This window comes from Mustela lutreola, chromosome 8 (genome assembly GCF_030435805.1).
Source record: "Mustela lutreola isolate mMusLut2 chromosome 8, mMusLut2.pri, whole genome shotgun sequence".
Classification (NCBI taxonomy): domain Eukaryota; kingdom Metazoa; phylum Chordata; class Mammalia; order Carnivora; family Mustelidae; genus Mustela; species Mustela lutreola.
Genome location: NC_081297.1, coordinates 105,466,441 through 105,480,285, shown reverse-complemented (window position 1 = coordinate 105,480,285; position 13,845 = coordinate 105,466,441). Strand labels below are relative to the sequence as shown.

Genomic DNA, 13,845 nt, shown 5'->3' with positions numbered 1-13,845 from the left:
AGGTAGTAAGCATTCCCGCACCTCAGGAGGGAGAGGACACCATTCAAGGTGATGCCTCTTATTCCTTCTAAATATTTGCCTCAGGCAAACACTTTCTCCAGGGCTATAATATACATATATTTCTAAACACTGACTCAGTGAGTACCTGTAGGGCTTTATGGATTCTTAAGAGGATTTTAAAACCTGACACCTTTGTCTAGATCCAGGGATGGATGAGGGATGAATTATGGCTGTCTACAGTTTGTAACACAGTTAAATGATTAAATCAGGGAAATGATTAAGTGTGGGAGATTTGTGCGAATGGGAAGAGTAACTTGCCTTTATTAGTAATGATTTTTAAAAAATTGAGTTTTGTGGCAGGAGTTTTATTAATATCATTAATAGTATCAGTAGCAACGTCCCATTTTATGGCTATTTAATAAAGTGTAGAGACAAGATGAATAAACTGAATGAAAATATTTCTAGAATAGTGCTCTACCGTCGTAACAAAAGATATACATACACACACACACAATGACAGATCTCTAAATGTCTGTATCTAGAACATATGGGAAGGAGAAAAAAGAGAGAGGGGGGAAAACAAACCAAAGAGAACAAACTGAGGGTTGCTGGAAGGGAGGTGGGCAGGGGGATGGGTTACATGGGCATTAAGGAGGGCACTTGGGATGAGCACTGAGTATTGTAGATAAGTGATGAATCAATAAATTCTACTCCTGAAATCAATTTTACACTACAGGTTAACTAACTAGAATTTTTTAAAAATTTGGGGGAAAATAATGTCCGTCTTTAGCTGTATGACTGTCATTTGCTAGTTCTGACAGTATACTATATGAAACAAATGGCTTAAGTGTATGCATGCTCTTGTAAGATATTCACTAAGGTTTTGCATCTGTTGAGCAATGCTAAATTGGCGATACGTTACATCTGAAAATTCTGATGATATTTCTCCATTGTCAACAATAGGTGATGGTAGTAAATTAATAACCTGAATATCCAATCTCATCCACTGGGTAGACAGCTCTCTCTCTTACTCCCTCTTTTTCATCCCTCCACACATGCACAGACAGGCAAAGATATATGACAGAACTGTCATTACAAAACTTGGTTTAAACAACACTTTCAAGAATTCAACTGTGGAAACCACTGTTCAGGTACTACTAGGGAAAATAAAAGCACAGAAGAACTACGCATAATTCCTAATGCTCCCTCTACTTTCTGAGTGTGGCTTTGAAGGTGAGGTTGAATCTTAGCCTTGCCTCTTGTCACTGCATGATCTTGAACCAGTTCCTTAATTCTCTCTGTACTTCATCTTTTTTTTTTTCCTTCGGAATCTATGAAATGGGAATAATAAGAATATCTACCTATATGATAGATATGCTAGGAGGATTTGTGGGAAAAAGTGTATAAAACATTTTGAACATGCATGGCACAGACTAAACTATGATTGTTGTCATAATATAATACTATTTTGAAGACCTTATACTCTAGAAGAGAATAAAGAGTTATACGTAGCTAAGTCTAGTAGAAACTATCTGCAGCATAACAGAGGCATAATTGCAATGCTCTACAAAATATTTGCTTTTTTGTTATGGTTTGTTTTGTTTTAAACACACCACCCCCCAAATTAGCCTTGGGAACAAAAGAATAAACCAAGCAGAGTTGATCATTTCTCCAGATTCTATAAATACTATCCCCTTTTGCTGCGAAATGAATAATGATGTCTTCAAAACATCAGTCAGATGCAACACAGAATTATATATGAGAAAGTGGTCTAGCTTTTGAATTATGCTCGGCCAGCTCAGCAGAGGGAATTCCAGAAGAGAATGAAAAACTAGAATGAATAGCCCTTTAAGGGTCTCCTCTATTTCTGAAATTCTATGATTTCACGGTCAAGACGCTTAATGGAGTTTCCAGATATAAATATAAGACAATACAGAAAAATATCTTTTTCAAATGGTAGTTCCCTCCCTCTTTTTTTTTTCCCCCCTTGACTTTTCTCAATGATCTTTTGAAAAACTGGCCTTGGAACAGAATTAACATTTACCTCCTGAAGAAAGAGAAGTTATTTAGAATGAGTTGGGGTCACTGAGGGAGGAATTCTATTAAACAAAGTCCTTGGGGAAAGACTTTATTGATTCAGTTTGGGGTCTAAAGTGGAGGTGCATGTACACAGAACGGAAGCCTTGTACCATTGCGTAGTGTAAGGAAATGACAGAAGAAAGCATAGCAAATACACACTTTCAAAATGTGGGATTGGGGGTGTACATAGGACCAAGCCTTGTGTATTAATTATGGTGAGGAAGGGAAGATGAAAAGGATGGAAATCAGGAAAAAACCCTAACTGAAAGTTGCTAAAGGTGTCAATAGAAATTTTGGCCAATGTCTACCATGTCTGTTGCTTTTTCCTAAGGCAGCTAACTTGGATGAGAAGCTCATTTTACATGTTTTGCTTTCTTGGTATTCATTTGTTCATCAAAAATGTATTGATTATTATCACATACAAGCCATGACTAAGATAGACAAGGACTCAGCCCTGATCAAGGTTACTTTTTAGCCATGGAAATGGCGAGAGAGAAAAGGGGAAAAGAGGAGCGTGGACAACCCAGAGTGAAAAACTCTGATTGATCAAAACTTGCTGCAGTCTTGTCATCTGAGCTTCCCCAACATATTCCCGGATAACAACCTGGACATATGGACAACTGATTTCAGTGGTTAGACAATAGCATTTGCTAAAAATATAAGGCTATCAAAAATATAGATAAAACCCTAAGGGGAGAAATCTGAGAATGTCATCCTCTTGCAAAGGGAAAAGATTGATGCACTGTAATCTGGGTATGATGGAACATTCTTCCCACTTCCTGGGGTGGATCACGCAGTGCATCAACCATTTAAATTACTCCCCAGATTGGACCCTGACTTTCGGATTTATAAAGGAAGTATTTTCAAAAGAGGTCATTGCCTACACAATTCCTTTAATCAACAGTCAGAAGATGTACTCAAGGGATGGTGCCAAACTCTCTTCATGAGGACTGTGATGGCACACGGCTCCCTTCGTCTCCATCACTCCAAAGGGTAAGAGGATCAAATGAATTTTTAAATACAGATTTTTGGATTATACAGTTCTTTTTCATCTTCTGGAAAGTGATTACGAGACTTAATCAAGACTCCTCTGTGTATCATTAGCTAATTTTAGCTTCTTCCTTTTTAATTTTTTTTACAGGGAGTTTGGAGAGCCCAGTTTGAAGTCCTCTGTGGATTTCATGTTTTTCTGTTCAAGCCTTGAGGGAAGCTAAATTAAGAAGTAGGAAAATAGTAATTAAAAGTGATTAGGACAAGAAATTTTGGTGCTACGGAATGTGGACTTCATTCTCCCCGTCACAACCCAAACCAAGCGGCAGTTTTTGGTTTTGATTATAGCTTTACTTGCTATTTTAATAAACATGAACCGGTATTCAAACTTTTAATATCCTGCCACTTAACTATTTCCAAAGAGACATCCAGGCCTCTTAAACTGCCTTTGTTTTAAAATTTTAATTTGTTTGGCTCAAGTCTCACCTTAGAAAGTTGTAGCCTCATGGTCAACTTCTTTATAAGTTGATTTCCAGAATCTTAGGCAATTTCTTTTTTTCTTCCCTCCCAACTAAGTGTTTCCTCATGTGCCAAAATTGTTGGTGCTGACAGCTTTTTTGCCTTGTTTTATCTGGTTCCCACAGTGAGTGTGAGGGACAAACCCAGGAATGTGCTCAGTGTTGACTGGACACATCACTACTACGCAATACTTACAACTCCTCTAGGAAGCGGAGGCTGTACAGGGGATTCGGGGGCAGCTGACTGATGTTGTTCATACTGAGGTCTCTGGAGAGGAAAACAGACAGCACGTGAGAAGCAGCGTCCGCCACCACCAGGGAATCCAGCTGTTCCCTCCACACATTTTCAAGCAATACGTTCTTTCACTTGACCAATGAACCGCTGTTTTGCATCTTAAAGATATTCCTTACCGCTCCCAGCTCCCAGCTCCCACCCCAGCCCCAGCCCATCTCGGGCTCTCTGTCAAATGAGAGCCCCTAGGAGGGGCTCCTATGAATTCAGAACGATTTAGACCATTCATGGGCATGATGGCAGTATTTCACGTTGAAAATTATGGAAGTAGGACAGCAAAGGAAACAGACATAACTCAACCCTAGACATAACCCAACTTCAGTTCTTGCTTTGAATTTTGTGACAAAGAGAAATGCCTTCCCCTTGCAACTCTCTGCAAGTCCCACTTCTGGGGGCTGTAAGCACCTTGTAAAAACAAATGTTTGGATTCAAAGAAACTTAAAAAAACAAAACAAAACAAGACAAAAAGCCCATTCCCTCCTTCTAACATGTTCCCTTTGCAGGTTCTCAGATTGCATTAAATAAGTGAAATGAACCATAAAACAAGGGTGTAATGTGATCCCGCTTCGGAGCACACTTCCTGCTGGGCCCGCACAGTAGTTCCTGGCACAGGAAACAACAAGCCACTTCGGGTAGAACTCAATCAATTTTTGTTTTAAGGGAAACTCCGTGTAATGCGATTTTATTCTGTTTTTACTTTTCTATTTCTTGACGGTCTCCCACATAACCCTACAGCGTCACTGATAGATGCCATCTGTATCTCAGAGGACAAAAGACCGGTGGCGGGACAGACTGTCACCAAGACCAGCCAAAACTTTATGTGATAGTCGGCTGAAGACTGACTTAAAACATGACTGCTTGCTCAAACCTGAAGGTTCAGATTCTATTAAAAATTCATTATAATCTCAGATCAGGTGTACATACTTAAAATTTATCTCAAGATAAGACAGTGAGCTTTCTTTTTATTTATTATTTTTAGAACTGACCTAATTGGCATATGACATGATAGTAATTTTAGGTGTACAACATAATGATGTGATATATATATATATATAATTACCACAATAAGGTTACCTAACATTCATCGCATTTACATTTTTTTCTCTTGTGAAGAGAACTCTTAAGATTTACTCTCCTAGAAACTTTTGGATAAACAATACAGAATTATTAACTATATTCACCCTGCTGTACATTACTTCCCCAGGACTTTTTTATTGTATAACTGGAATTTTGTATCTTCTGACCACCTTCCTCTATTTCACCCATGAGCTTTTTAAAAAATCCGGATTATTCCTATTATTTAAGTGGTCACACCCATAGCATCTAACCGGCTGTTGTCAGTATAGAGTGCTTGGTTTCTTTATCAAATATTAACTGTTAATCACTGATGGTTAAGAATGCAGGGACTGATCATTTACTCTTTAAAAAGTGACTGAAAAGTCACTAGCATGAATAGGAAGATTAAAATATTCAGTTAAATATTTCAGAGTATGGTAAAAAGACAATTATACATTTTAATATCTGCCACTGAACACTTATATAGCTGAGTAACATGCTATATTCTTAAGCTAAAATTAAACGATGTCAAAAATATACACTAAAATTTTTTGGTTTTCCATATATTGAATATCTGGATGGTTTTCTCATGCTCTCTAGGTAACAGTGGCAAATAACTGATCAGCAATTTAAATCTGTTGTGCAGTTACTTCTCTGAAGTAGCAAAGTTGGTTAGTTCAGTTCGCTGAACAGACATGTATAAAATTAATCAATGAAGTTTCTGGATTCCTCACAGGGACCATATAATCCGGGCAAAGACTTGGTATTTCTTAGGTACTCACTTATTTTCTCATTGATATCCCACTTATTTCCTAAAAGAATCAAGATGGTTTGCTTTCGGAGCATGTTTATTAGCAACCAAGATCCAATCAGTTTCAACATGAAGACAGCTGATATGGAGAGCACTAAGTTTCCTCTCCTGTTATATTTTTCTGGGTGATGTGCAAAACAGTACAGGACACACATCCCTCTCGTGTATATGCCGAAAGCTCTAAACAGAATGAGGACATTTACATTTAAGGAGATTCATAAACATTCCACATGACTTTAATATTCACTATCCTATCTCAGTTTCCTGGAAGTGAAGCTTATATAAGCCTACACTCTCAGAGTCCCCCCGGAACACTTGTGATGGAGGAACGGTGGAGAGAGCAAAGCACTGTCAGCGTAGAGAGTCTTAGGTTTGAATCCTGACCTCATTCATCAGCTGCATGATCTTGGGAGAAATGATCTCCATGTGGCAGGTTTCCCTATAGTTAAACTAGGGTGTCTCTTCCTTAATAGTTTATGCTATTAAACTCTTACTAGCTGTTTCCAATCAAAAGAGAGCGACTTATTTCTTAAAAAGAGGAATCTCCCTTTCCCAAAAGGAATTAATAACTTCTCTGTGTTACCTGATATTGGGGATCCTCTTAGAAAATGAGCAAATCCTGCTAATCCATTCCTTTACCATCTGTTTTCGAGTAAGTTTGTTTTCTTTTTAAAAGATTTTATCTATCTATCTATCTATCTATCTATCTATCTATCTATCTATGAGAGAGAGGGAAAGAGAGAGAGAGAGGGAGGGAGAGGGAGAAAGAATCTGAGGCAGACTCCATGCTGAGTGCAGAGCCCAGTGTGGGGCTCAGTCCCACGACCGGGAGAGTATGACCTGAGCTGAAACCAAGAGCTGGATGCTTAATCAACTGAGCTACCCAGGCGCCTCTTATGTTTTCTTTGAGAGAGCTTCTAAGCAATGCATATAAGCCTATAGCAGAAAACAACTTTTCATATCAACCATCTAAGGTAAAATGAAACAGACCTCTAAAATATAAATTCCAAGCAGAGAAGATAAAAAGGAATTTGTCTGTATTTACTTTTTTTCATTCTGTGTTCACCTTTGCATTGATGTTCAAATGGAATAGTGGTCCTCTAGTTTCCCAAACTAAACTATCCATGGTGAAAGACTGATTTTTTAAGATTTTGAATTTGCTGTGGGTTGATAATTTAAAAAAGTAAAATAAAATAAAATAAAATAAATTACTAGAAAAGGGAAATAAAAACACTAGAATGCGTAAAACAGGAGCTCAATATTTTGTTATGTGATCAGTAATTTTTCAATTACTATAAAAGTTTCTAAACTTTACTCTCAAAAAATTTTTTTAAAAAGATTTTATTTATTTATCTGACAGAGAGAGACACAGCAAGAGAGGGAACACAAGCAGGGGAAGTGGGAGAGGGAGAAGCAGGCCTCCTGTTGAGCCGGGAGCCCAATGTGGGGCTTGATCCCAGGACGCTAGAATCAGGACCTGAGCCAAAGGCAGACACTTAAAGACTGAGTCACCAAGGCGCCCCTTTTACTCTCAAATTTTTATCTGTTGTGGATCATAAAAAACAACCATGTCCTGGGAAGGACACTGCCCTGGACTGCTCTTTGATTAGCAATGCTCTTCTTGCCTTTATGTCAATTTTGAGTTAAAAATGATAGAGTAAGAACATTAAAACTCTGTACAAAAATATTCTCTTTCTTACTTAAATTATTTGTAAACATTTATTTTTAGTATTTGGTCCTTCTGACCCCTGGAATGCATATAACTTTAACACCAAATCAGGAGATCGTAAGATAAATTTCCAAACCTGTACATTACTGATTTTTTAAACTATGATTTTAAAAGGTGGCCTCATGTTGCACCACATTTTTGTCTATGACTCAGTTTCCTAACATTTGTGAAACAATGTAATGGATTTCTTTAATTTTTTCATCTTTTGCCAAAATGTTGGAATTAATTTTGAAGAAGTGGTCACTATGGACAAAGATTTCATAAGACATGGAAGATTCATTGTGACAAGATGGTCAAATATGTTTGGCCATTCTTCCCTGTCTCTGACCCTACTCTTGCCGATGCTGTGTTAATGGCCGTGTCTGGAAATCTGTAATAGGGGTTGGAGAGCTCAGTGGGAGCAGATGACTCTATATTGGAATCACCTCAGGACCTTTACGGAATATTGATGTCTGGGTCCCATCCCCAGAGTGCCTGAGTTGGTGGGTCCAGTATGGACATTGGGATGTTTAAAACCTGCCCTAGTGATTGGAATGTTCAAGCAAGGCTTAGAACCACGGCACAGGAGGAACCCTAAATTCCCAGATGAGAGCTTTGAGCTCTACAACTCACTCAAAGTTTAGGAGGCCTAATTGTTTCCTAGGAATAGAGTTCTGTCCAAGCAGACAGTCTCTCTCTCTTGCAAATGTCTTTGTTGTTTGCAACTCTATTGTTTTTCTTCATTTGACAAATCTGAGTTGAGCATTAATTGTGGGTAGGTCTAGGCACACAATGGAGAATCAATCCAAGTCAGCTTCAACTTTTCCCTTTCCTCCTGTCCCTACGTCCATAAAGATACCCAGTATTAATTCTATAGAACTTTCTTCTGGATCTGGCCTCCCTCCCTTCTTCTTGGCTTCTACGTTTGGTCAAGTCCCTATTACATGAATAACCCTTTTGCTCTTCCTGCTTACTGTGTCTCCTCATACTGTGTCTAGGTCACCTTCTGTACCATGGCCAGACGGGTCACCCCAAAAAGCCCATGTATCTGATCGTCACTCCACTCAGACCCACTGTTAGCCAATAAGAAAGGCAAACCCTCAGGTGTACCCACAGGAAAAGGGGTCTCCTCTGGAGTTGGGCATGATGAATTACAGAAAAGCTCTTTGCACTGAAGCAGCAGAACAAGGTGACTAGTTTGCAAGCAGAGCTTGGCCTGGAGTTCAGTCCCTTCGGAGGAGTCCCTGTGCAGGGCAAACCTCCCAGTTTTAGCCATATGGACCTCCTCCATCTGAACTTTGGCTGGCTCCAGGCCTCTTAGAGGAACAAATACCCAAACTATTTAGGTTCTTCATGATTTGGCCTAATGCATGTTTCCACCTTGATTTTATGTCACTTTCCTCTATGCAATGTGTAGTCCACTTAAATACTTGAAATTCTTGCTGTTCCCCTTTGCATCTGTTTTTCACATGTGATTCTCTTTCCCTAGAATGCATTAGCTTCTCTATTTCCAAATTCCTACTCCTGTGCTCCCCCACCCTCCCCTCACCCCCATTTAAGATCTAGCTTTACGGACCCTTGTGTTCCAGTCTTTTGTCTTTCCAGCTTAGTCTTCTATTTCAATCTCTGGTCCTTTGATACTTCCAGTATTAGAGCTTTGTCTTAGCCTAAGAACCTAGCTTACATCATGCATTGGTCACCTGGATCACTACCTCACCAACACCCTCAACCTCCTGGTCCCTTGTCTTTTGTTTCATTCTCCTGGCAAAATCCCAGCTCTGGAAAAACACCCTAATTCATTTTCTCTGTTCCTAACCCAGGGTACTGAGTGCTACTAGAAAAGAGAAACTCACAAATGTGCCGACTGGGGACTATAAATTCATGGTCTTTGTGGGTTCTCAACACTGCTGCACAATTCTGTTATTTGTGATTGCTCAATGTACTCCCTCAGGAACTGTGGCCAATCTTGACCACTTGCTTCAAACCTCTTAATCAACGACTCCCATCATGCTACATCTTCCTTCTCACTTCATGAAAACAACTGAGATTCTTTAGACCACCACACATGAAATAAACCAAATTCTGGTTCTTTTTTGTCCCCTGCTTACTATACCAATACTTTTCTACTTGCTTAGCCTTGCTGATGGGTCCCATCCTCTTTAGGATGCCATAGCTCATTACTCATGAATAATACCTCCCTTTTTTTTTTTTTTTTTTGAAGATTTTATTTATTTATTTGACAGAGAGACACACAGCAAGAGAGGGAACACAGCAGGGGGAGTGGGAGAGGGAAAAGCAAGCTCCTTGCTGAGCAGGGAGCCTGATGGGGCTCTATCCCAGGACCCTGGGATCATGACCTGAGCCAAAGGCAGACACTTAAAGACTGAGCCATCTAGGTGCCCCTGAATAATTCCTTCTACTTCCTCTATTTTTTTTTTAACCTATTCTTCCCCTTCCGTGTACAAACAGAGTCAAGTCTTTTCCTCTACTAAAACTGACAGGAAGCAGGATCTTTCAATCCCATATCTTCCTTTACTTGCTGCTAAGTCTTTCTCAATCCCTTTGGGGTTGTTTATAGTCTACAGTTGCAGCCCCCACTTCCCATTCCCTTTCTAACCCACAATACACAGACTTCCATCCCTACACTCCAATGAAATTGCTCTTGCCAAAGAAACAGGGACTTCCATATTGTCAAATTTAATGAACACAGGACTTAGTGGGCCTCTCTCCTGCATTAGATTTACTCTTCCTGGAAACTCTGTACTCCATTGGTTTCCAAGTCATCATTCTCTCAGGATTCTTTCCATACTTTCTGAACTTTCTACTTTATAGGCTCCTTTGTGGGATTTTATTCTATTTATCCCTTAAATGTCAGTGTCCTCTGGAGTTCTGCCCTTGGCCTAGTGCTCTTCAATCTCTGCCCTTTCTTGGAGACTCTTACTTACTTCCCTGGGTTTAAGTATCTCTTAGATGCCCATAACTCCCCCATCCTAGCCTTAATCCCTCTCTCCTAAATCTTAATCCTTCTCTCCTAAATTTCAGAACCAGAGTTTTAATTTCTGTTTCCTAAACTTGAGACCCATATATCTAATTTCCTAGTCTTAATCCCTCTCCCCTAAATTTCAGAACCATGTATCTAGCTTCCTTCTGCATACGTCCAGTTAGCAATCTTACAGGAATGCGCCATGCGTGACCATGCACCATGTTCAAAATGGAAATAATTACTTCCTATTCCGTATTTGTTTCTTTTTCTGTTGTGCCAGTTGCTAGTTAGTGCCATTGACATCTTCCTTCCAGGAAAGCCCAAATCTTAGATACCCTTCAAGTCTTCTTTCTTGCATTTTCTCTGCCTATCTCTTTTTCTCTCTCTTTACTCTTCCCTGCTGCAGGTGTTCACCATCTCTGCCCCAGTCATCCGCAATTGCCTCCCCACTCCCCGGTTGCCTGCTATCAGTCTTTTAGGCCTTATTATTCTTTTAGGCCTACCCTCTAATGGTTAGAGAGAGCCATTTAAAAAAATGCAGAATTAGACAAAACACCACCCTACTTAAAACCTCTTCTTCTTTTTTTAAAACTTTATTGTTTATTTATTTACTTGACAGAGAGAGAGCGCGAGAGAGTGCACAAGCAGGGGGAGCAGCAGGTGGAGGGGTGAGCAAGGAGCCTGATGTGAGACTCGATCCCAGGGATGACCCAAGCTGAAGGCAGATGCCTAATGACTGAGCCACCCACGCACCCCTAAAACCTTTCAATGAGTGTCATTTTCCAAATGAAATCCACGCTTTTTACTATGGCACTCCAAACTCCATTGTGCAGTACACAGAAGCTTTACTACTCTGCCATATTGATTTTCATTCATTGTTCCAGACTCAGGTAGGGTGTCATCTCCTCTAGGAAGCCTTCGCCTGGCTGTAAGGTTAGGGTAAGTGATTTGTTCCCTGTCTTCCCATATCACCCCACACATTTAATGGCATCATACTGAAGTGATATGTTTATGTGTCTATCTTCTACAGTAGGCTCTGACTCCTCATGGTCTTTTTTGTTGTTGTTGTTGTTTGTTTGTTTTACAGTATACTTCTAGTGTCTAAAGGAGTCTTGCCTTATAGAAGATACTCAATGAATGCTGACTTGAACTCTGCAGCCTTCCTATAAGCAAGTAGATGATCTTACCCAATCCATTTTTTTTTTTTTAAATCATGTTTCTCATCAAATGGCTACACTGCTTCTAAGTGTGATGCATAAAACTCTTCTACTATGAAACACTATTGGGAACAAAACCCACTTTGGGTATACCACCTCTCACAAAGATTTTTGCTCAGAATTAGGGTTATGGTTTCTCTCTTCAGTCAGCCTTGTCTGTATTCTGTCCTAGAGATTCTTCAAAGATTCTTGTCCATTGAATGTTCCCCGTCTACCCCCATACTCAAGCATCTCTACTTGAGCTGCCGCTAGTGCTTCTTCTTCCCCTCCTCCTCCTTTTTCTTTCTCCCTTTCTTTCCCTCTTTGTTCCTTTTACTTTTCCTTTTCTCCTCTTTCTCTTGCTGAAACACCCTTCCTATCATTTTTATGGATTTGTTGCGGAAGAAATGCTTGCATTAGGTACTTACTCCACCATCTTAAAATCCAGGTATGGTTAATATTTGAGACCCGGTACAGGAATCAGTGAACAAAGAGGCCATTTCTTATAGTGTGACTATAAAGCAAATTAAGAAAACAACCCCCCCAAATGGTTCTTTAATCTCCGCCACAGTTGAAGACTAATATTTTTTTCTTTAGCAGCGTAGTGCAATTCCCATTTCTTCTAAGTACAATCATTTAAAATTTGTCTTGGGAGATCCAGTAGCATTTAGCTTTCTGCCAGATACCTTTGTTAACAATGGATCCAGGCTGGAGCCATTCCAGCACTTTTTAATTGATCACTTTTCAAATATACTTCTAGAGATAAGTCGTCCTGTGAACTTCAAAAGGAAAGGTGCAGGCCGGAGTAGCATTTTATGATAGTATGAATAATGTTATTTCCACATACTTTTCTCATATTATTAACTCCAAAACAATGTGTCTTTGAAGAACATTTTTATTGAAGTGCTATATGGGAAAATGAACAAATCTTAAGTGTCCAGCCCAGTAAATTTCCAGTGTGAACATACCTTCACAAATCAGCACAAAACCAGAAATGGAACATAATCATTGCCTCAGAAGCTCCCTTATGTTCCCTTCTACGCACTTCTCCCCAGAGGGAACCAGTCTGCTGACTTCCAACACCTTATATTAGTTTTGCTTGGTTTCGATCTTTCTATAAATGGAATCGTATAGTGCATAGTTCTTTTTTTTTTAAACACATTTTATTTTTTAGAGCAGTTTTAGGTTCACAGCAAAATTAAGAGGAAGCCATAGAGATTGCCCATATATGTCTTGCCTACCTACGGGCCCAGCCTCCCCCGTTATCCACATTCCCCACCAGAGTGGTATATTTATTATAACTGATGAACCTACTGACGCTTCATGATCACCCAAACTTGGTAATTTACATGAGATACACATGCTGTTGTACAGTCTATGGGTTTGGACAAATGTATTCACCATTATAGCATCAGACAGAGCATTGTCACTACCTACAAATCCTCTGTTTTCCATTTGTTCATCCTTCCACTCCCCATACCCAATCCTGGCAAGCCTGAATCTTCTATTGTTTCCACAGTGTTATATAGTTGAAATCATACATGATGTAGCCTTTTCAGACTGGCTTCTTTCACTTAGTAATATGGAGCAGAGTTTTTTGTGTTTTCCAAGCTTCTTTCGATCACTGTGTTTATAGTTATCCATGTGTTACATTAGCAATAGTTTATTCCTTCTCAATCCAATATACTATCTTGTTTTATTATTATACCACAACTCAGCTATTGATGGACATTTGGATCAGTTTGTGTCTATGATGAGTAGTGTCGCTATAAACATTCTATTTTTTAAAGGATTTTATTTATTTATTTGTCAGAGAGACAGAGAGCACAAGCAGGGGGAGTGGCAGGCAGAGGCAGAAGCAGACTTCCCGGTGAGCTGGGAGCTGGATGCTGGACTCGATTGTAGGACCTCCGGTTCGTGACCTAAGCCGAAGGCAGATGCTTAACCGACTGAGCCACCCAGGCATCCCTGTTATAAACCTTCTTAAATATGTCTTTTGTTGAACATAGATGAAGTATGTGCATATCTGTTAGGTATATATGTGAGTATATACTCATGTATATACATATATATACATATATCTTGTTGGGTATGTATGAGAAATGGTTGCAATTTCTGTTGGGTATATATCTAGGAGTGGAATTGCTAGGTCTTGGGGTATGCATATACTCAGCTTTAATAGATCCTGCCAAGCAGTTTTCTAAAGTGGTTA

At 39.4% G+C, this 13,845-nt stretch overlaps 1 protein-coding gene across 3 annotated transcripts in view; it reads right to left on the bottom strand.

The window, feature by feature from the left end:
• The window catches only part of LGR5 (leucine rich repeat containing G protein-coupled receptor 5), a 123,040-nt gene that overhangs the window by 62,631 nt on the left and 46,564 nt on the right, over nucleotides 1-13,845 (bottom strand). For all 3 annotated transcript variants that reach the window (XM_059186327.1, XM_059186329.1, XM_059186328.1), the window contains exon 2: nucleotides 3,784-3,855. In XM_059186327.1, the coding sequence (XP_059042310.1) occupies nucleotides 3,784-3,855 (72 nt within the window). The remainder of the gene's footprint in view (nucleotides 1-3,783; nucleotides 3,856-13,845) is intronic.